Source organism: Denticeps clupeoides, chromosome 5 (assembly GCF_900700375.1).
Source record: "Denticeps clupeoides chromosome 5, fDenClu1.1, whole genome shotgun sequence".
Taxonomy (NCBI): domain Eukaryota; kingdom Metazoa; phylum Chordata; class Actinopteri; order Clupeiformes; family Denticipitidae; genus Denticeps; species Denticeps clupeoides.
This window is the reverse complement of record NC_041711.1, coordinates 4,079,284-4,102,122: the sequence shown is the minus strand read 5'-3', so window position 1 is coordinate 4,102,122 and position 22,839 is coordinate 4,079,284. Positions and strand designations below refer to the sequence as shown.

The 22,839-nt window shown below is 44.8% G+C and overlaps 2 protein-coding genes and 1 long non-coding RNA gene across 18 annotated transcripts; 2 read left to right on the top strand and 1 right to left on the bottom strand.

The window, feature by feature from the left end:
- Positions 1-3,087: 3,087 nt before the first annotated feature.
- On the top strand, positions 3,088-14,847 carry ubxn11 (UBX domain protein 11). Of its 5 annotated transcripts, none has more exons than XR_003749721.1 (18): positions 3,088-3,238; positions 3,393-3,430; positions 3,501-3,617; positions 3,975-4,075; positions 4,173-4,227; positions 4,310-4,377; positions 5,564-5,687; positions 5,951-6,162; positions 6,443-6,520; positions 6,766-6,886; positions 7,146-7,249; positions 7,342-7,409; positions 7,699-7,839; positions 7,913-8,057; positions 11,780-11,889; positions 12,326-12,556; positions 12,672-12,880; positions 13,556-14,847. XR_003749721.1 is itself a non-coding variant. In XM_028979154.1 (14 exons), the coding sequence occupies exons 1-14, from the start codon at positions 3,171-3,173 to the stop codon at positions 8,049-8,051; spliced, it is 1,431 nt and encodes a 476-aa protein (XP_028834987.1). In that variant the 5' UTR covers positions 3,088-3,170; the 3' UTR covers positions 8,052-10,186. The 5 variants fall into 5 exon arrangements, 3 of the variants coding, with proteins under 3 accessions (XP_028834987.1, XP_028834985.1, XP_028834988.1); XR_003749720.1 differs by having other exon boundaries at positions 7,913-8,134; XM_028979154.1 differs by lacking the exons at positions 11,780-11,889; positions 12,326-12,556; positions 12,672-12,880; positions 13,556-14,847 and having other exon boundaries at positions 4,313-4,377; positions 7,913-10,186.
- cep85 (centrosomal protein 85) lies at positions 8,193-17,490 on the bottom strand. Of its 12 annotated transcripts, none has more exons than XM_028979140.1 (14): positions 17,320-17,490; positions 16,772-16,842; positions 16,522-16,656; positions 13,882-14,510; positions 13,524-13,651; positions 12,666-12,783; positions 12,272-12,457; positions 12,022-12,174; positions 11,315-11,469; positions 11,092-11,209; positions 10,945-10,995; positions 10,610-10,717; positions 9,769-10,018; positions 8,193-9,565 (listed from the first exon to the last, which is right to left on the bottom strand). In XM_028979140.1, the coding sequence occupies exons 2-14, from the start codon at positions 16,824-16,826 to the stop codon at positions 9,402-9,404; spliced, it is 2,250 nt and encodes a 749-aa protein (XP_028834973.1). In that variant the 5' UTR covers positions 16,827-16,842; positions 17,320-17,490; the 3' UTR covers positions 8,193-9,401. The 12 variants fall into 12 exon arrangements, with proteins under 12 accessions (XP_028834973.1, XP_028834975.1, XP_028834974.1 ...); XM_028979142.1 differs by having other exon boundaries at positions 16,522-16,653; XM_028979141.1 differs by lacking the exon at positions 17,320-17,490 and adding an exon at positions 16,926-17,282.
- Positions 17,491-18,751: 1,261 nt separating this feature from the next.
- LOC114789779 (uncharacterized) lies at positions 18,752-20,954 on the top strand. The gene is made up of 4 exons (XR_003749722.1): positions 18,752-19,344; positions 19,556-19,582; positions 19,675-20,269; positions 20,373-20,954. It is a non-coding gene; the product is annotated as an uncharacterized LOC114789779 (long non-coding RNA).
- The last annotated feature ends 1,885 nt before the right edge of the window (positions 20,955-22,839 follow it).

Sequence of the window (22,839 nt, the reverse complement as noted above, 5' to 3'; positions counted from 1 at the left end):
AGAAAAGTAATCTTAATGAAATATAATCTCAAACAGAAGTTTTAAGCATCACTTAATTTTCTCATGCCATTTTTCTTGTCTAGTAATCTTGATTTAAGATTTTTTTTAGATATTTGGACTGGAAACGAGACAAAATTACTAGGTAAGAAAGGCTTTTTTTTTGCAGTGTAGCTATACATGACAACAGATTAAAAAAAATTAATGGTCCAAAAAAGGCTAGTGAATAAAAACATGTCTTTAGTCTTTATAGCACCCCTGCTTTACTACTGTTATTAACGCGCTAACGCTAACTTGTCATGCTTGTCAAGCTGGATGACGGGTAAACATTTACATTTAAAATTTACAGTAGTTACAGGGACAGTCTCCCCCTGGAGCAACTTAGGGTTCGTGTCTTGCTCAGGGACACAATAGGCGAGTGTGTTACCCACTAGGCAGTTACCACCCTCCGTCGTCCACGCGGAGACGCAGAGAACAGTCCGAACACTGTTTCATCCCCCCTCCACACATGTAGGTGGCGCTGTAAGTATCCGTCTAGTTCTCCTCCGCGGTGAGTTAAACACCAGCACCAGGGGCATTACGTTCCTCACTTCAAAACGGAACAAAAGTAGGATTCTGTAGCGACTTACCCTGCTGCTGAACTCCCTTCCTCCTCATCAAACACGCGTTTCAGGTGCTGGATCATTGCCGTGGTGCTCCCGTGCCGTGCCATGTCGCTTTTGCATATTTTCGTGCAGATTTCTCTGCCTCCGCCATGTATCTGTCCTCTACCTCCGCTCGTTTTTTTTTATTTTTGCTCCGTGCTGTCTATGAGACGCCAAACTCTGCTAGCATCTGTGTGCGAGAGAGACTGAGTGTGTTCACTCCGCTCCGCGCTCAAATAAAATTTTTTTTTTTTTTTTTAATAATCAAACGTCTCCGCGTCGCGCGACATAACGAATCGATTAGGAAATTCGTTGCCAACTCTTTTAGTAATCGATTTTTATCGATTTAATCGATTCGTTGTTGCAGCCCTAGTAGTAGCCATCTCTGACTTACCAACCACTCAGCGAGAGCTACGTAGGTTCCTTGGGATGATTGGGTACTACTGTAGTTTTTGTAAAAAACTTCTCTGATGTTGTGTTGCCACTGACGACTCTGCTCCGTAAAACACTGCCTTTGTTTGGTCTGCAGATTGCCAGAAGGCATTTGAACAGGCCAAAGCAAAGTTATTTGCTTTCTAATATTGTCTCATAGTTCTTTCAGTTCGGAATCAAGCATTTCAACATCATCCATCATGCTACATAAATCCTTTTCTGGACATGCTGCCTTTAATCTTGTGCGAATGTCTCTTGCTTTAATTTTCCATTTATCATAGACTGATTGGAACTTTCTTTCCCTTTGAGCTGATTCTTGCTCTTTTAGCTCCTGCATTTTAGGAGTAAAATGCTTATTCCCTCTTTAGAATGATCAGGAACAGAATATTTTTTCCTTTGGTCTTACAACTGCTTCCATATTTAGTTCGCCTTGTTCTTGAAGCTTATGGTTGATTTGGCTATCATTTTGTAACAAAGAATTATCACGGGAAATCATTTTGTAATGTTCTGCGTCGTGTATTATAATTGCATACTCTGACCTTAGGACGCGCATTTAGGCTTGGTCCTGCTCCCGCAGATGAAACCTTAAGCCTGAAGCTTGCTGTAGGAGGCGACTCTGGCGCCGTCGTGTGGGTGCAGAGGGAAGCAGCAGCCTCGGTACGATGGATCAGGTCACGTTTTCACTGTAACTACTCTGGTCTGCTCAAAAGGACTTCACGCTTCGTACTGATATCCATTTATTATCCGTTATATTTCCGTTTAATATCCGTTTCTTTCTTTCATACAGGTCATGAAACGCCGATGGAACACCGTGAAAACTAAAATAAACAAATTCAATATTTCAAATTCACATTCATCACAATAATAAACACAAATTGCACATTCCAGATGTAACAAGGCAATAATAGCTTCACAAAATAATATTTACCCTGTGCGCCTGATTGACCAGTAGTAGAATGATAGTGCAACTGAACGTTCGTTTCTTTATTGTTGTTCTTTGTTGTTGTTCGTATTTCTCTGACTTCTCTCGTAACTTTTCCCTCCCGCTACTCCCACATACACTTCCGGGTCGCGCTATCACGTAACTCGTACAGGTATAACTTTATCTAAAGCGCAGGTGATTTTACAAACAAACACTTTTAATTACGATGACATGTTACTCATTGCCTTAAATTATTGTGCAATAATTAATCCAAATTAACAAAGGAAATCTCATAGCTTACTGACTTCCTTCTATGGTCCATTATAGCGCCAGCTATACACCAGGTTCAAACCCCATTTACTACCGTTGTGTCCCTGAGCAAGACACTTAACCCTGAGGGGGGTTGTCCCTGTAACTACTGATTGTATGTCGCTCTGGATAAGAGCGTCTGGTAAATGCCATAAATGTAAATGAAATATTTCATGGTCCTACGTGATGTGGTCTCAAGGTAATGAAAAGAGCGCTGAACACACAGGATATGCCACGTCTCTGCCAGCACATGGATAAATCTGTACTACCCATCTGTGGCGTGTCCTACTTATCAATTAAACACCACGCTGCACTTTACTATGGACAGTAACACCAGTTTTGCACCATTTTTTTCGATCACAGCGTTTTCTGCGGCCAGTTATTTTTAATTGTAAACCAGCATTTTATTAAAACTGTTATCCCAATATCAAATTTAGAACTAACTTGACCTTCATTTTTTCTCTGAATTCAGTCGCTTCCGTCCGATACTCTTTAATATGTGGCTCCACTTTTCAGTTGTTTCATACTTTATTTTATTACTCGAAAGAACTCAATTTAAATTGCATAGATTTTTTATTGATTATTTACTTTTTTAAGGAACCCTAAATGTCTAAATGGTGAAGAACGGGAAGAGAGCTACTGGCCGATCTCGCAAATCGCACATCGCCATGTTGAAATATGAATTTAGGAAAAAATCACCCTCACAGCCAATCAGCACACGGGGGCGGGGCTCGGTTGCTATGGAGAGCCGGGGCGCTCATTATGGGCTTGTTGTTACTAACGGTGACCGACAACAGACGGGGTGTCACGCAGCTCCGTTTTTAACGTTCCGTTCGTTACCAGCGATATTCCGACTCTCGCCAGTGATGAGTTCTCCTCTTTCCCAGCTGGGGAAGAACCGCAGGGCTCCGCTCCCAGGAACCCCGAGCGCCAGGTGAACTTCTAATGAAGTTAGAAGTTAGTGTTCTCCATAGTCTGCATATATCTGTCAACACTTCGGGACGCCTTTTGCCATTTTATTGATTTATTGCTGTTATTAATACAGTTTTCTTGAATGCGTTTAATTCACCTAATTAATATATTTTCAGGATGGTGGGAGGGGCTTTTAAACAAACATCGGATTCAGGTAGGATTAAAGGCCAGTGATTTGTGCACCGCTTCTTCTATGCTGCCCTTCTTTCTCCCCATCTTTCTAGATCAGGAACTGTCTGCTCTGCTGAGGAGCAGTTGCACCAGGAGGAGTCGCCCGACGCCTGCAAGTTCTGCCGCCTCCGAGTCCATGTGCCGGCAGAGGAAGCAGAATCCGGCACAGAGTAATTCTTCTACTCTCTTTTGCATTTTCTGAAGCCCTGTGCAGGAACCGCAACTACGTGCAAGCGGCCACATCCTGTTTCTCCTGGAACAGGAAAGGCAGCTTTTCTAACGGCTGTGATGGCTGAGCCGTGATGAGCACATTTACATTTACGCCATTTACCAGACGCCCTCATCCAGAGCGACTTACAATCAGTAGTTACAGGGACAGTCCCCCCCTGGAGACACTCAGGGTTAGGTGTGAGATTTGAACCTGGGTCTTCATAGGCCACTTCATACCCACTAGGCTACTACCACCCAAAGACAAGTATTATGATGGTGCAACATGTGTATTTCTGGTTTTGCCTTGCATGCACTAGGCACCCCCCCCAGTGATTTCGAGCTGATGGCAGCCATGATGCAAAAACTGGCCCACCTAGAAACCAAGGTGAAAGCGCAGGCCTTGGACATCGCCCGCAAGGTTGGTTGGTGCACGTGAAGGAGAACGGCAGTCCACCCAGCTGAACGAAACAAAATGAAACAGAGCCTTCTCTCCCTGTGTAATGTTCCCACTGTAGGACAGGAGAATTGCCTTTATGGAGGAGAAACTGAAGCCGCTGCCCGTGTCTGAAGGTACTCTGTCAAGACGACACTTTTGCACTGCACGCTTTCGTAGTGTGAACTGAGCCCGAGAACAAATGACTTTTGTCACCAGAAGAAGACCGTGAAGAGGAACTGGTGAGAAAATGCCACAAGCTTCAAAGACAAGTGTATGAAATGGAGGTGAGGTAACATACACGGCAATTATGAAACTCACACCATGAAGTCAGGTTTTGAGATTTATAGTATGTGTTTTCAATAGAAGTTTTCCAGCGTTTTAACCTTTGAACGTGCCAACGAAATCACTAAACCCGACAAGATCTCGCTTAGAGGCTGGCCTTCAGCCAACAGAAGAGAAATGTGGATTCTGCTGTCACAATTTTAATGCAGAAATTCCACTATAGAATCAAATCCACTATAGCCCCTCAAAGCTTTTGATTCAAAGCTATCTTTAAATCACTTTAAATCACAATATTATAACGTACATTTCCGGAAGGTCAGAGTTTAATATCATACTAAATGAGTGCCAACCTATCAAGTAACCCAGTTCAGGTTAATAAAACGTGTCACGTATATGTGTCACCATTTGTCCCTCCTTCTGAAACTTTTCTAATGGTTCCTCTCACCCGCATCTTCCTCAGGCATGTCTGTAGGACAATGTGCTTCTTCCTCCTGATATGTCCTGTAAAGGGGTTCAGTTCCTTTTCAGTGTTTGAAATCATGTGCTTGAATTATCACGGAAGAGATGCAAACGTTTAGGCCCGATTACAGCGCTACTCTGGATCCACTAGCTCCAGGGAAAAGTGACATTTTTTGTTTTACTTTGTCCCATAATCCTCAGGATCTTTTAAGAAATGTAAAAATGACAGTCTTACTGGGTCCAACCTCATCAGAGATGGAGCTGGGAGAGGCCTTGTTGCCTTTGCCATCAGCAGATAATGAATGCCTGACAGAAAATAACATGAATGAGTCTGCCTTTTAAAAGCCATGCTTTAAAACTATCAGCTATAAACTATAAATATCTCAGCATGCTTGAGTTTTCAATAAATTGTCTCTTGCTTCAATATTGTAATACAAAATTACAAATGAAAGAAAATACAAAATTACAATGACACTCATGTCCATAACAACTCAAATCTTACAAAAATGTGACATAGCTCTTATAGAAACAACATATTTCACATATATTTAGTTGTGATTTTTTCATTGCTTTTATTTTTCTGTTGCTGATTGGTTCCTATAAATTTTGTTCTGATTTATGACTGAATAATAATCATTGCATTACAATCAGAAGGTAGGTAAATGTACCCGATGACATGGCCAATTTAACACAACAGCCTTTTTGCTTTGGTTCCTTTTTTTTACCTAGCAATTCTTGAGTGATTATGGCATGATCTGGGTGGGAAGCAGTGAGGACAGCAGTCTTGTGAATGGAGAGGACACTGGTCAAGGCGGGCTGAGCCAGGTCTCTGTAAGATCCATAACCCCTCCAGGTGAATTCAGCAAGCCGTGTCCTCACACAGTTCCATCCTGACCAACATTGGGGTTTTCAGCATGAAGTGCCAAGATAGCTCTACACACACATCAACGTCCCTGAGAACTCTTCACTCTTTCGGTGAAGGGTGAAGACCACACCACAAGAACTGTTGTGTTCAAGATACTCTGGCTCAGCTGTGTAGTAACCAGGGAACCCATCTTTGTCACTGCGCCAGTTTTAATGTTAAGGTCGATTGGCGTATGTCTCTCACTTTTGCAGGTGGCCCTGAAAAGTTCAGCATGGACTTTGACCTTGTGCTGCAGAACATCCAGGACCTGAACGTGTTGGCGGGGGAAGGAGAGTCCTACGTAAGATCCGTGCCTGGAGGAGCTGAACTGGCCCGGCGGAGTCCAGTTCCTCTCTGGTTATACAGAAATGGCATAGTGATGTTCAACGGGCCTTTCCGCTCTTATGAAGACTCGAACACTCAGGTTTGGTGAACAGATCATTTTTACATTTACAGCTTATCCAGAGCATCTTACAATCAGTAGTTACAGGGACAGTCATTACTGGAGACACTCAGGGTAAACTCAGGGACACAATGGTAGTAAGTAGGTTTGAACCTGGGTCTTCTGGTTCATAGGTTTACACACTACACCGGCCCAGTCTAACCCAGCACCACCACAATCATGTGAAACGTAGCATCCACATGTGGAATGTATGTGGTTGCAATACGAATTTTGAATTTATTTTTCATTTACACCGCCACAGCAGTGCATGCTGGACTTGATGGATGGCTATTTCCCCTCAGAGCTACAGGAGAGGTTCCCAGAAGGTGTCCCAATCCAAGTATGTATGCACAATTCTAACGGGGGTGCGTTTACATTTATCAGACACCCTTATCCAGAACAGTCCCCCTGGAGACACTCAGGGTTAAGTGTCTTGCTTAGGGACAGGATGGGAGTAAGTGGGGTTTGAACCTGGGCCTTCTGGTTCATATGCGAGTGTGTTACCCACTAGGCTACTACCACCCTACCCCTTTGTGTGCCTGTTGGCAACAACAATAGCTCTTTGTTACTGTCGTACCCACACAGGTTCATGACAGGCGAGAGGAAGTGTGCACATGGGCTGAATTTCCTGTAAGAGGAGGCCTGGCGTTAACCAGAAAGCCACAAGCATCTACTGCAACAGTTCAGTGGAGGGGTCCAAATCAAGGTTTGCATGTACTGTGCATCTGGATGGTTTTCCCAGCGCATCGCTTTTTACACATTTTCTTATGCTACAGCCTTATTCGAAAATTCATTTTTATCCTCAGAATTCTACCCACAACATTTTCAAAACCACCAAACACTTCTTTGCATTAATATGTATGCATGCATGTATGTGTGACTTGGGAGGTTGTGGATATTAGAGCTCCTCCGATATGCATATGGATTATCGTAGCAAATCTGTCAGTTTTGATGTTTCTTCTCAGGTCACCGCCTGTCCACAGAGCGCTTTCTGAATAAGCTGCCCAAGATGATAGTAAAAGCAGGCAGGGTCATTGAGATACGGGACTCGATAAGAGCCCAGCTCCAGGTCAGGCTGGCTGCTATTTAAACCAAATCGGGGATCCAAAGGAACTCTCTAAATATCTTCTGTAAGTGATTTTTATTTTTTAATGTTTGTAGGGCTCAAGCAATGAAGCAAATAACCATGCAGTGACTATAATAGACACAACGGACCAGAGCCAAGAAAGGTAGATTTATGTCATTTTTTTCATCGTACAGCATATAGCATGTATGAAATCCGTATCAAGTGTGCGGCAAAAAGGTAATTTGATTTCATAATTCAAAAAGGGAAGCACACAGTCCAATTCAAGATATGACAATAAATGGTAGTTGGACATTTCTGTACAATGTTTGTCTATTTCTGATTCTAATTCTGAACTTCAAGAGCTATCATCACATCTTACCGTATTATTTTATTATTGGGAGACACTATTGTGCACTGGGTGAATGGAAGTGATGAGCTGGAAATCTTGGCAGGTTAGGCCAGAGTAAAACCGTACGCACAGACAGCGTAACCACGCTTCGAGTGAAGTCTGAGGATGGCGTGCAGACGTTCGTCTTGAAAATGTACTTCACGGACACCATCGGGCGCCTGCGTCAGCACCTCGACACACAGAGGTGAGGCCACGGTGCACCTCAACGCCATGCTGTCAGTCACTGTGAAATGCGACTTTCGCACCCCTTTCTCCAGGCAACCTGGAGCCGCGCCGTATGAGCTGATGAGCGCGTTCCCTCGCCGACGCCATGGTGACGACTCTCAGACGCTTTCGGCCTGCGGCCTGACGCCAAATGCAGTCCTGTTGCTTCACCCTCTTCACACGAAGCATTGAGAAACGGTTCTAACACTTACCACATCACCGTTTTCAGAGCATGGACTCCAAAAAACACGGTTTATCCCACAGTGCATTGACATGTATGTGAACGGCAACATTTTTACACTGCTGCAATATTGATGGTCAATACGAACAGAATCAGATGTTTCTTTGTTCCTTTATTTCAAAAACGGATGAATTTGTTAGACAAAATATACAACATTCTGTAGTGAGAAAAAAAACAAAAGGTTACCATGAGACTTGTTCAAAGCAAAATCCAGTCCTTGCTATGTGAAATTTCCCTCCAGGTCCATTTAAAACAAAATATTATCGCACAATATTTTAATACAGCTTAAAATTCAAGTATTGGGGAAAAAAAAAAAAAAACTGAACTTCTGTTGCACGGTATGGAGTGAAACCCACCCCCCGAAAATATTCATATATCAAATTAACCAATCAGAAGTTCAACCAATCAGGCGAGTGCATGTTAAGGCACTGTTTGTGCTACATGGGCTGCAAAAGAATGAGGCGAGGACAGAGATGACACAAGTGTGAAGGACACAAAGTCGCCCTAAAAATGCCTCAAGTGAACGTTTATAGAACAGGAGAGGTCCTTTTCACACGGAGGAAGTGGTTTCTTGAGCTGTGTTCACACGATTTTTTTGTGCCTTCGCTGTGGTTTCTGCCCGATGAATCAGTTTGCTTAATCTACAGACTAACTCTCCATAACCTAACCCTATGCTGAACTGATGCTTTAGTTCAGCACGGGAATGCATCTTATAACAGCAGTCGCGACTGCGCTCCGTGGCTCCGCCATGTACGACCAAAACGACAGAAGGGTGACAAAAGGAAATTACTGCCCAGGCCTTATCCGAATTGCTGCCCTAATGACGCCATTTTAAATAATGGCATGAGCAATACATGGCTGTAGCTGAAAAACATTTGTACAGATTTTCAGTTGATTGTCAACCACTTGAAAATGATTTCCCACAAAAGGGAAGTACGATACACAAAACATCGGTTTCCACGTGAAAACAGCCTCACGCCAATTAGTGTTGTGGTTATAAAATCAACATCACAGCCCTGCATAGATGCATAGACCTGAAGGAAGACTCCCTGTCGTGAAATAAGCAGCGGCTTAGTGAGGGAGTAGTGTTGTGCATGGCGCTACATGCTCTGGCTCCGCCCTCCCGGTGGGCGCTGTGCAGTTTATCTTTCTTAGTCGCTCAGTCTCTTTGAGCTGGAAGATTTAGAAAAAAGAAATTTAAAAAATCCAGCGACACCCACACGCTAACCAGCACACGGCACATTCTCCACCTTGCAGCTCCAAGCACAGGGAGACCTGACGTGTCTAAAACTCTGGAGGCCTCATTGCGTGGTGCAGTTCTCTCCCATATCCTGGGCATAACGGTCTGACACGGTCGTCCGCACTTCCTCCAGGTCGTGTCGCAGCTGCTGGACCTCCACCAGCTTCTTCTGCAGGACCTCAGAGCTCAGCCAGTCTTCATTCGAATCTACCAATGGACTAGGAGCTGAGAACACACACAGACACGGTTAGAAGGGTTCACGCAGGCAGGGTTCTGACTTTTTCCAATTACTCTAGGGCATTTTTAATGACCATTTGTTCTCGTTTCGTATTCCAAAATGTTTAAAATCCCATGACTTTTCCAGGTTTTTAATGAATATAAGAACCCTGCGTACAGAAACCGTGGAATTGCTCAGTGAACGTGCTTACGCGTGATGCCAAGCAACAGGGAGAGATTTGGGTCCCGGCCTTGAGAGAGTTGCGTCAGGATGTTGCAGAGGGAACGGAGGTCTCCCAGGCAGGAGGCCATCTCCACATGAAGTCTCTGGGTCAGTCTTGCACTGCCAGCCGGCACAGAAGAACCGTGGCCAGTGTTACCCTGCGTGCTCTGCTCTAGGTCTCTCATATGTTCCTGCAGGGTCAGATTCTGCTCAAGCAGCTCCTGGTTCTGGGTGGACAACTGAAATAGAGGGGAAAAAAAAAAAAAAAACTGAATTACCTCACAGTGGAGGACAAGCCAAAAAAAAAGATAAAAGCCCTTCAACATTCTCTAGCTACATGCTTTATATCAAGCTGCATTCTAGTGCACAGTTGCTGCCATGTAGGTTTACATAATCTGGCAGAATTTGTGAAATATCTGTGAAAGTAAAGCAATAAAAAAATAAATAAACAAATAAATACCTGAAATTTCAATTCCCTTCAATTTTTGACAACAGAATGAATCATTGTTTAAATAGTCAATGAGGTTCTTATCACACTTTATCCAGGGTCACATTAAGTTACTGAAAGTAAAAGCTCTAGCATGTAGACTTCTCTGCAGTGACAAGCCTAATCCAGAGAGAGAGAGATCATTTCAGACAAAAAAAATACTTTGGTAAAGAACTGATCTCTGATGAAATATGTGTCATCTGATAAGCGACGTGAGGCAGTAGATAGGATGCAGTCTGTAACTCTACAGATTTAACTAGCTGGTCGAAGAGAATAGGCAAGAGATGGATGTTTGTGGCACTGTGGGCCGTGACATGTGGAGGTGTGTCGCATTCAACCGGACCTCCTTCATGGCGGTGCGCAGCTGGAGTAGACCCTGGTCTTTACCAGACAACTCCTCCCTTAGGGCCTGGCTACAGCTCTCTTCCTGGGACAGCTGTTGCTCCAGCACCTGGAAGAGCATCATTAAAACAAAGTAAATTAATTTGCCACCACACCTTAGAAGATTCAAGGATTCAAAGAGTTTGTCATTTGTACAGAAGAAATTACATTTCTTTGAGCAATGAAATTCTTTCTTTGCTATCCACATACAAATGCAGAGATAAGTGTTTAAAAAAATGTTTAGTGTGTGTGCAGATGTGAATAAATATTAACTGTGCATTTGCAAGTAAGAATGACCTTTATCTGTGAACCCAGCTGTTCCATCATCCGCAATTGCTTCTCAATAACCTGCAAAAAGCAAGTTGTGTAATTTACGATTAGGAAATGTTTACAGCCATATATCGGCACACAAACTATGCAACAACTATGACTTTGCAGACACACCCTCTTCAGCCTCTGCTGCTCTTCCTTTAAGGCAGCGTTCTCCACACGGAGCTTCTCAAGGTCCAGAGAAGGCAGTCGGGCCCCGTCCTCCAGGCCCTCCCTGACTCGCTCCTGCAAGCTAAGGACATACTTGGATCAGGACCAAAATAAAACTTAATAAGCGCGTGAGAAACGTCCATTACGAACAAGTTGAACAACATGAATACAGCGAGAGGGTGTAGACCTGGTAACGGTGCAGAGAAGGTCCCTCTCTTTGCATCTCTGCTCCTCCAGCTGCATGTCTCGGTCTTGCATTGCGGCGCGTGACTCCCCCAAACGAGCCTCCAGCTCTCTCACCGTGGCCTGAAGTTCTGCAATCCTACGTTCAGCTTCCTCCACCTGAAGAGGTCAGGAGTGTCAGCTAGTCAAAGCACACTGCCCCCCAAGCGCCTGTCATGGCTGCCCACTGATCACTAAGGGGATTTCGTGGTTTTGTGGTCTTCTGTAGCCACTAGGCTACTACAACTGGTCTCAGCATCTTTAAAGGATTTTAAGGACGACAAAGCACAATTCAATACCTAATATGCAGGGGAAATATGGTTTACTGTATAATTGCACATTACAAAAGACAAGAATTGTGTGTGCTGGAATTTCAGAGCAATCACTTTTAAGATTGCAATATTGATGGCATTCTTTTTTGTCTTCATAGTTTTTGCAGAATCACTCAGTCAACCCCAGACCACAGCTGCTTGCTGAGATATGATGGATGCTCCCAGAAGATGTGATCATTTCTGTCATGGCTGCCCACTGCTCACTAAGGTGATTGGTTAAATGCAGAGGACATTTCTTGTGTCGCCATATGCTGCGCTGCACACAATGTCATCACAAAGTCCCATAGAGTGCCTCACAACGCAGTTTAGGATGGTCATGATGGAGATGTGTGCATCCCACCTGCTTGGTCTGGGCCTGGTAGTCGTCCATAGTTGGAAGGTCGGCCAGGTACCGTTCCAGAGTCTCAATGCGCTGCTGCTTCTCACGGTTCTGCTCAGACTCCTTCTGACACTTCTTTTTCAGCTGATTAATGTGCTTGTCCCTATTGCGGATCTAGGCACACAAGAGGATCGGTCACTGAATCATACTGAATAATAGTAGTCTGCCTGTTTTCATATGCAAAGCAATGAAATAAAATAAAGAAACTCACTCTCTCCTCCTGTTTCTTCAACTCCTCTGCGTGTTTCTCACTGCTCTCCTTTAGTGTCTCACTGAGGCGATGGGTCTCCACCTCCACGGCCCCCAACCGACGCTCAGCGTCCAGCTTCTCTTTGGCCATGCAGTCGCTGCGCTCAGCAAACTGGGCCCGAAGAAAGGCATTCTCCCTCTGGGCTTCCTGAAAGGCACAGCATCATATTCAGCTACAACCATGACCAGGGCACAACCTGGTACCCTCGACTGGACTGAGAATTCAATCGGAATGGAAGAAAACCGGGTACAAGGCTAATTCTCGTCATTTCCTCCATTTTAAACGCGTTGGTGTCTGAGTGTCTTCATGAGCATCCCAAACGTTTCTGCATGCATGCGTTTTTCATCTCCCTCACCTGCAGCCGAAGCAGACACACATCTGTGTAAGGAGCTCCTCGCCCGAGCAGCGCCCCATGGACCTGCAGCTCACTCTCCCGCAACCGCTGCTCCAGCTGGGACACCTGCTGCTTCTGCCTAAACACACACACACACACTCTCTTAATGTTGCCAGATGACATCAAACGTCAGGGCATGCTACAGAGGGAATTCCTAACTGGGAAATCTTCAAAATGTAACAGACCATAAGATTAATTCAATTCATTCATTCACCATGAACAATTAAACTCAGTCAATAATTCAGTAAAAATTAGAAGAACATATTTTTCCTTCAATTAGAAGATGAGTAGAAGATTTTTCCCTACACTTATTATTCATTTCACTATTTTAGCGCATTCTGTCTCATGGTTTTTTTGTTAAATGTTACTCTTGCACTGCCTGCGTCCCGTTTGCACATTACGTAGCCCAGTTTGTCTGTGTCACACACTTTATGTCACTATGTAACTTTAATTGTGCAAATGTTACATGTAGCACCAGGTTCGGAAGAAATGTTGTTTCGTTTCACTATATACTGTCTAACAAAGCTCACTTCACACAAGTAGGGCTTGAACCTGTGGTTTTGTGGTCTTCTGTAGCCACTAGGCTTTTACAACTGGTCTCAGCATCTTTAAAAGGATTTTTAAAAACGAGGAAATATGGTTTACTGTATAATTGCACATCACAAAAGACTTGTGTGTGCTGGAATTTCAGAGCAATCACTTTTAAGATTGCAATATTGATGGCATTCTTTTTGTCTAGTGTGTCTGAATTATTAGCCCAGACCACAGCTGCCTGTAGAGATATGATTGATGCTGCCAGAAGATGTGATCATTTCTGACCTCTCAATTACGATCTCCTTCTCCCGGAGCAGGTTTTCATTGGCTTGGACCACAGCATCCCACTTGCTGCCCTCTGCGTGCAGCCCAGATGGGTAGAGTGAGAACTGTCCAGCACCCGAGGCCATTAACTACACAGAGAGAGGAAACGTCCATCAGCACCAGACACGTCAAAGTAAAAACTCCTGAATGAACAGGCCTGAATGATTAGGGGTAAACAGCAGAAAATGTTCACAAGTGGTTTGGTCACCATCATCTAAACACACTTCGGACTAAAAAAGAAAAACTGTAAAAAGCAGAATAAACACATTCAGTAGAACTTGGTCCTGGAATGTGCCATGAAGCCCTGGCCCTCACCCACCTGCATTTGCTCCACCTGCAGGCGTAGGCTCTCGAGCTGCTGCCAGCTGCCAGCGTCTAGGCATCGCTCTGGAACGTGGGCCTTGGCCCCCGCTTCAGGCGGACAGGGGCCGAGAGCGGTTCTCTGTATTGCTGCGGCCTGTGGGAGGACCTTGAAGGTCTGCTCCAGGGCACTGCGGCACTCGGCGGCGTCCACCAGCCCAGTCATCTGCAGCCTCTGCCGTACGTCTGGACCCAGGCTTCCCAGGAGCGCTGACTGGTTGAGGGTGGGCTCCATTGCGGGAATATTAAAGGTGTGGCCCTCGTCCAGTCGCGTGTGGTCGCTGGTGGGGAAGAGGGAGTGGTCCAGTCCATTCACCAAGCTGCGGTAGCGGCTCAGGCAGTCAGACCTGGGCCCGGCGGAGTCCAGCTCGGTGCCTTGGGCGTCCAGGTTGGGGGAGGACGCAGACTTGGACAGCGAGGACTTGGCGCTGGAGGAGCTGGAGGTTTTGCTGCCTGATGTTCTGTGGGACTGCTGGTGTTTGGGGGCCAGAGCTCCGGCGGTGGAGGGCATGACATGAGCCGTGGGGATGGGGATCTGACTACGGATGGGCTGGAAGGACGGGCTGCCGCTGCTGCTGCTGCAGAAGTCTTTCAGTTCCACGGACAAGAGATGGCAGAAACAGACTTGTTTACACCCATGTCGCACATTTCTGTAGTTAGTTCCATTAAACATACAAATAGAGGCAAAAAACAAACATTATCCAATTTACCACATTATGTATGATGATTACATCTGGCATTTATTACTTTTCTTTTTCCTACTTTCACCATTCGTCCATGGGAGGTGGGGAGCAAGTTCGGAAACACAGGGTGACTGCGAGTGGAAAGCAAGCCACTCTATTTTAAGGCCCTGATGGATTCGCTGGTAGATGGTTGGTAGCACCGTCAAGCCCCGCGGCGGAAATAGCAGCTACGCTGCAAACCGACTCACACACTGGCGCCAGAGCTGGATTAATCTGGATCGGGCTGCACTGGAATAAAAAGCTGCTTTTCCACTTCTTCTGGAATCCTGTATTAAATCAACACGCAACTTCCCGTTGAACGAGGTTCACGAAAGAGATAAGCAATAAAACTAAAATAAACAGCCTCCAATTTCTAAAGCCACGACCAGTTCTGGATCGTATCGCCTTCTACTCACCTTCAAGTCAAAGGCACTCAAACAAACCGATAGGATTTCATGCGGCATTTCTGACGGCGCGGTACGGGGTAAAAAAAATAAATAAAAAAGAACATGTCATAACAGAGCGTTCCTTCAACGGCAGCAGTAAGTATTCAGGTGGGACCGCGGGACGCCCGATGACGCGCCCTGCGCGTTGGGGGACATCGTCCAAGACCGCGCCAGGTGAGCCTGAGCGAGACAAACCGCCACTGCTGGACCAAGGTCCGCACAGAGAGAAAGGTTATGGCTATTTATAGTCGCCTCTCACATTGCACGCCGATGAGCTTCTTTACTTAGGACACAACACGCCGAGCTGAATGAACAAGATGGGGAACAAAAAAAACAGTGACAATCCAGACTCCCGGAGTCAGACGGTAAAACCATTTTACTACCAGTTAACCGTTTCCCAACTCGATGAGGCTTGTGCAAGTCCAAACGCCTCTTGGTTTCAGGGAAACTATGCGGAGCTTACGGACTGCATGGCACATCCCAAGCCCCGACGAGCACATTCCAGCAATATTTTTAACCTTTAGAAGGACTGGGTGAGAAAAAAAAGAAGAAGAATGAAACCACAACAACATTTCATGTATACCTACCCTATTTTAATTTGATACTATATCAGTACATATGCTAGCTTTCTCCTTTCAATATATTTATAGACACCTCTCTGGGTCGGGGACCGCACCTAATTTCGTTGTACTTGTTACATTGACAACACAGATATTCTGGATCTAAATTCAGATTCTAAATTTACGCAGCTGCGGTGCAAACCAGTTTAAGTCAAAACTACTACGTACAGTACGCCAAACGGGTTAAATGTATAGACCACATTTCCCAGCACCAGTTTCAGAAGAACTTCTCAGTTCTGTGGTCCAGCCGATCTGTCCGCATTATACGTGATGACGGGCTGGAAAGGAAGGAGGCTACAGGTCACAATTTGCATGTGGTGTCCCAGTGAGGGCACCGCTGCCTGCCTGGGGGCATTTCGTGCTGCGCTGACCGAGCTGCTCCGTGGTCAGCAGCTCGTCCGTCTCCCTCACTGCTTGCACATCATAACGGACTTTGCTTTCTTTCTGCTCTTTGCACATCTCCACAAGACACTAAAGTCCTCACTGTTTTTTTCTATCATTTATATGAAACTCTCCACAGAGGGTGGTAGTGGCCTAGTGGGTAACACACTCGCCCATGAACCAGAAGACCCAGGTTCAAACCCCACTTACTACCATTGTGTCCCTGGAGTGTCTCCAGGGGGGGACTGTCCCTGTAACTACTGATTCTAAGTTGCTCTGGATAAGGGCGTCTGGTAAATGCTGTATATGTAGCATTTGTGAGTGGATCTCTGCATGTGTGAGTGGACAGCGAAGTGTCATTTCTTCTGTACATGCTTTGAATTCACAATTTCACGCAACACGTTACAGGTGAGAACAGCCGAGCGGCCACCTTCTGCGTTGTCAGAGGCGACGGCGGCGGCCAGTCCAGGGTCCCCACTGTCCACTGTCCCCGGGCGCCGGCCGAGGCGGCCGTGGAACTTCTCCGACACGGCTGGCGTCTGCCACTCCACGTCCGGACGAGCTGCTGAACACAGAGCAGCTCGGTCAGCACCACACGAAGCCAGAACAATATGTGTATGACTGTGTATGTGACAAATACAATATGAATGTGAAAATAAGGAGGGAACAAAGAGGTTCACCTGGCGGGCCGCTCCGCTGCTGCTTCTGTGAACTTGTCATGCTGCATTTGTTCATCTGGGGTGAAACAGGCCTGAGCAGAGGACGGGAAGACCAGTTAATAACTTTTTAAAAATAAACTCGTAGAAACGGCGACTACGTGCTCAATTGACCAACCAAGACGCATACGAGTGACATTTGTTCGCCAGTCCCAGCGACTTAACAACTTTTATCCTTCAACCTGACGACTCCGTGTGACGTCCGGCGTCCTACCGCCCAAACAACGCAGTCAGCAAACTTGTGCGTCCAACTGGAGCCTATTGTTAACCTGCTAGCCGCGACACTAACCAAGTGTCCGTGTCCCTTTCTAAATGAGCTAAATAACTAACTGCCGTCGATAAAATTTAGATTTATAAATTAATAATAATAATAAAAATAATAACTTCCGAGCTGACTGGCGTCTTGTCGGTCAAAAGCCAGCCAGCAGCTAATGCTAATGCTAATGCTAAAAGTTACCCACACAGCTAACGGGTAGCCAGCTGGCGCGAAAGCCGAGCGATTAAAACCTTACCGCCTTCGGTGAAGCGGCCGGGCGGCGACTCGCGGCTCCGCTGCTGGCTGAGAGGGTCTGGCCGCCGGGAGCGGGGAAGGAGGCCCTGGCAACGCACGCTGCCGCCCGTTATGAGGCTCGTTGTCCTTTAAAGTGGCTCGGAGCAGTTTTTTTTTATTTTATTTTAGTGTTTTCAGAATCAGAATCGTATTTATTGGCCAAGTAATTGCAAGCACATACAAGGAATTTGATTCCGGTAGATGGTGTCTCTCAAGTACGGAGTAGAAAAAAAAACAACAAATATGTGCAAGGATGTGAGTAAGTGTTATTTGTACAAGTTGAGTAATTTGTTTATATGAATAAATATAAGTATTCATATACTGAGTATAAATATATGTAAGAACGTACATAGGTATATAAGTGTATAGAGATAAAAACAATGTGCAATACAATAAATAGGCAAAAATCAAAATCCTATATCCAGAGTGTACATAAAGTGCGGTGCAATGTTAGGTGTTTCGCTGTGAGACAGTTTCAGCTGTTTAGGAGGGACATGGCGAGGGGGAAGAAGCTGTTCCTGTGTCGGCTGGTCCTGGTCTGCATGCGTCTATAACGTCTTCCAGCGGGCAGCAGGTCCGTGACCAGGGTGTGAGGGGTCTGAGGTGATTTTCCCTGCCCTTTTCCTGGATGTTGAGAGGTACAGGTCCTGGATGGAGGGCGCCGGGGGCACCGGTGAGCCTTTCTGCTGTCCGTACAGTCCACTGCAGCCTGATCCTGTCTCTTTTAGTGGCTGCTCCATACCAGGCGGTGATGGAGGAGCACAGGACACACTCAATGACCGGCATCCATTTTAAAGGGTGGTAGTAGCCTAGTGGGTAACACACTCGCCTATCAACCAGAAGACCCAGGTTCAAACCCCACTTACTACCGTTGTGTCCCTGAGCAAGACACTTAACCCTGAGTGTCTCCAAGGGGGGGACTGTCCCTGTAACTACTGATTGTAAGTCGCTCTGGATAAGGGCGTCTGATAAATGCTGTAAATGTAAACTGAGACCGGGATGCCTCGCTGGGACACAACAGCACCGACGTGTAATCCAGGTCAGTTTATGTTATTAGTCCGATTAACATGATTGATCGCACGTTTTCGCGAAGAATTCAGTGTGATCGATCCTAAAACTAAAGCTGCCGAAAGGTCTTAAGAGATTGCAGAAATTAAAATGGTTTTGTTGGGGAGAGGCGGGGATGATATCTTCATTTTGGAAATTTCCTAAAATTTCCACCTAAATTGTAATTGAAAGTGAAGTGATTGTAATTGTGATACACAGCAGCACAGCACACGGTGCACACAATGAAATGTCCTCTGCATTTAACCATCAGCCTTAGGGAGCAGTGGGCAGCCATGACAGGCGCCCAGGGAGCAGTGTGTGGGGACGGTGCTTTGCTCAGTGGCACTGTGGCGTATTGGGATTCGAACCGGCAACCTTCTGATTACAGGGCCACTTCCTTAACCGCTAGACCAACACGGCACCATTAGGTGATTTGGGTGACGCACCCAAAACATGTGCATTTAAATATTTTAATCTGGTTGCCCCTGAAAAAGGGTGTCGCTTCCGATGTCTCCACGTGGAAATAATGCAGATGTGCACGTAATTCACTGTCTTCACTGTCCAACTGCCTGAATGAGCACTGGCCCGTCGCTTACACTGAAGTGATGAAATTCTTCAGGAGAGACAGTATGAGGCACAATTTTAACATTCAGACAGTTCATGCTTTCGGCTGCAGCCGGTTGGAGGGAATTTTAACAGGGAGAGCCCCGACAGTCAGGCTGGGGGACGACAAAGGCCCTCCTTACACTTCCTCACACAGGAAGTAAGTGGGACAGGGTGAATACAGGCGCCACTTCAGTGCTTCTTCCATTCGTCACTCTGCTCTTGAGATATCAAGATCATCAGCATGAACAGGGGCTTGTTCTACACGGCTGTCGTCCTGCTCGTGCTGTGCGCAGTCTTGACTGAAGTTGCGGCGACATCGAACACGACCAGAAAGGTACCACTTTGATCATCAACTATTTGAATGAACAGACCTGGTTATGTGACAAATATAAAGAATGCACTATTCAATATTATATCGATATATTCCATATAAGTAGTTCTTTCATAATAATATGCTTGCTAATTTGTTAATATAGCACTACACACTGCAAAGATATTTACTATCTTACCTATGTTTCTTCTCTGTTTGGAATATTTTGTTTTAGGATGAACCAAAAAAGTCTGACAATAAGGTACCATATGTCTCTCATAATTTTTTTTTATACAAAAAAAGTTTCCTTTTTTAGAAACAATAATGACAAACATGCTGTTTCCTTTCCTTTAGTCTTCAGGGACAAATGCTTTGAGTGGCTCTTTTCTGCTCCAGTTGCTGATGCTGTCGGCCCCTGCTTTGCTGTGCAAACTGTTTTAACCGGCAACAGAACATGAAGACCCTTCTGGTGTTTACGCAACTATGGATTTAATAAATACTATTACTGGATCATGCCATCCCTGCTATGTTAATTAAAAAATTGTAAAAAACATGTTGAAACTCTTTATTATTGCAGTCCTCTGTAGAGTATTTAAATCGGTTAATGCTAAGGAAAGTCCTAATTATAGTATTTAATGAAATGTTGACTGAGGGGGAATGAGTGAAAGTAAAGTGATTGTCCTTGTGCAACACTGCAGCACAGCACGCGGTGACACTGTGAAATGTGTCCTCTGCTTTTAACCATCACCCTTGGTGAGCAGTGGGTGGGGACGGTGCTTTGCTCAGTGGCACCTTGGCTCCGTTTCACTGCCCCACCTAGATTGAGGAAAACACCACAATCCTCCGGACCGTTGGAGACACAGGATGCGGGGGACCCTCGGGCTACGTGTTGGTGAACTGCTCTCCCCACCCACGGTTATACCGGGCCGGTACGCCTGCATAAATCTGGGTAAAACACAAGAACTGTTTAACTTCAAATTCATTGTCATCATAAAAATTGATGAAACATTCGGTATTCGAACTGACAACCTTCTGATTATGGGGGTCGCTAGGCCACCACTGACAACATGCAACCACAAGGTCAACACATACAGCCTGGTGTCTGGACGGACCCTGGATACAAGAATATGATTTGAAATTCTCTGAACATGTTAACAGCGAAATCCTTACAACCAAAAGAAAAGGGAAGTTCAAGTGCAGCAGTCTGCTACGAGCGTCCATCATCAGACCATTTTGTATCGTGTGTATTCGCGTCTGTATGTGCAAGGTGACCAAATAAAAATGTGACCCGACACAAGTTAACACGGGCGTGTCCCAACAGACCATAACCAGCAGGTGAACGTGCAGCCGCAGCTTCCCGCTGCATTTTTTGTGATTGGCTGTAAACTCATGGAGATATTTGATTATCTACCTTTTGAAAACACATTTGTGAATCGAGTGCCATCAGGGAAGTTTCCAAAAGTCACAAATAAATGTAGGGGTATTCACAAATACATTTGTAAATGCAGGTTTATTGTTTTGTGATTAAATATAACTGCACTGACTTTTGTGCATCGAGAAATGCATTTGTGAACGGTGGTACATTTTGTGGATCTTGTTACATTTGTTGAGGAATAAAGAACTAAATTTGTGCATGGCGTGATATTTGTTTGTGAATTTTGAATCACCTTCAGTATGTTATCTCCATAAATCATGGGCGTGACCCAGAAGTTATGAACTATGTCTGTTGCTGCCCTCCGGTGGACTCACCGATTCATTAGTAAATTGTGTATAAGCTTCACACACCCCAGTTCTGGCGGAACGTTGCAATGTAATTCTTTTTAAAGGCTTTTATCAAATGTTAACAATACCAGATATCACATTACTTTTTGTTGCAATTCTATAAAGTAAATCTTTAAAACTATTAAGATGATACAATTGGCTTGAAATGTGACAGACCACACCCTGCACAGTGCTACACCTTTAGATTATGGAATAGCGACCTCTACCGTTTACCAGCCTAGGCTCAAAATAGACCATTTTCATTGAATAGCCATTTTGTTTCTATATTAATTATGTAACTTGTTCGTTAACGTGTCCAGCACATCACCCTGGAGGAAGTTTAGCCTTCGACTGTGGGATGCTGGATGCTTTTCTCAACTGAACTGCTTGATTCTGGTCCTACCACAACATTTGGGTTTAAATACTTCATAACACCCCGGTTCTGGTGGAATGTTGAAATGTAATTATTTTTAAAGGCTTTTTATCAAATATTATACCAGATATCTTATTACTTTTTGTTTGCAAATCGATAAAGTAGTTTATGGATTTTCAGAAGGCCCCTGCAAAAACCGACTCTTTTTGAACCATTCCTTAGTAGAAAGATGTGTCTGCTTAGGGACATTGTCTTCTGTATGCCTTCGAGTCATCTGTTCCATATGTTCAGAACATTTACATTTACATTTACGCCATTTATCAGATGCCCTTATCCAGACAGAGTGTCATAAAATAAGTAGTTGCAGGGACAGTCCCCCCCTGGAGACACCCAGGGTAAAGTGTCTTGTTCAGAGACACAATGGTAGTAAGTGGGGTTCGAACCTGGCGGGTGTGTTATCACATTTCTATTATAGCAGCATTTGCAAATTTATACGTTTGTTAATCTGCTCCCTTATTACTTATTTCACAGTTTTTTTTACACTGGCTGTCTTTGTTGTCTACATGTTTTGTTACTCCTGCACTGCTTGACTTGCACTGCCTGCGTCCCACGTTTTTGCATTTTATGCAAAACCTCTCCCCTTCGCGTTCAGTCCGATCTTCTGAACAGAAATTATGAGTAGTGTCAAAGTCAAACAGAAAAAACAGCGGTGACCAAGTTCACATTTTAAAAAAAAATATTAAAATAACTCTTGTATGCTTGTCTAGCAGTTTTAAATGTAATGAGCATGTTTGCAATTCATGCACAAACATGCAGTAAAGTAGTGTTTGTACTTTATGTCGGTACATAACGTTGTTTAAATGTTACATGTTGCACCAGGTTGTCTCGTTTCACTATGCGCTGTCTATCATGTATGTAGCTAGAATGACAAAAAATGAACTTGAACTTGAACTACACAGGCTGCACTGTCCTAGTGCTACTCTGTGTCACTGTCACTTTTTAAAAGCTGTACTTACAGATCTGACGCAGCCAGCCTGAGAGCCACACGCGATTATTAGATTAGATTAGATTATAAAATCGTTAGAGACCCCTCACACCCTCTGAACTCTGCCTTTCAGCGGCTCCCCTCCAGATGCCACTGGCTGCAGGACACAGAGGAGGAAGATCACCTTTGTTCCTAAAGCTGTCCTTCTATTGAACTGTGGACAGCCCCTCAAAACAACCATTATCACCTCAAACTCTTTTTAAATGAAAAGACCCAGGTTCAAACCCCACTTACTACCATCGTGTCCCTGTACAAGACGCTTAACCCTGAGTGTCTCCGGGGGGGACTGTCCCTATACCTACTGATTGAAAGTCTCTCTGGATAAGGGCGTCTGAAAAAT

What these genes read in the sequence shown, in the direction of transcription:
- ubxn11 (XM_028979152.1), top strand. Translation starts at nt 3,171, where the DNA reads ATGAGTTCTCCTCTTTCCCAGCTGGGGAAGAACCGCAGGGCTCCGCTC. An exon ending in TAAACAAACATCGGATTCAG is followed by an intron (nt 3,431 to 3,500) that starts GTAGGATTAAAG and finishes CCATCTTTCTAG; the next exon opens with ATCAGGAACTGTCTGCTCTG. An exon ending in CGATAAGAGCCCAGCTCCAG is followed by an intron (nt 7,250 to 7,341) that starts GTCAGGCTGGCT and finishes TAATGTTTGTAG; the next exon opens with GGCTCAAGCAATGAAGCAAA.
- cep85 (XM_028979140.1), bottom strand. Translation starts at nt 16,826, where the DNA reads ATGAACAAATGCAGCATGACAAGTTCACAGAAGCAGCAGCGGAGCGGC. An exon ending in AGCTGGGTTCACAGATAAAG is followed by an intron (nt 10,718 to 10,944) that starts GTCATTCTTACT and finishes ATGCTCTTCCAG; the next exon opens with GTGCTGGAGCAACAGCTGTC. An exon ending in TGCGCACCGCCATGAAGGAG is followed by an intron (nt 10,019 to 10,609) that starts GTCCGGTTGAAT and finishes CCTCTATTTCAG; the next exon opens with TTGTCCACCCAGAACCAGGA.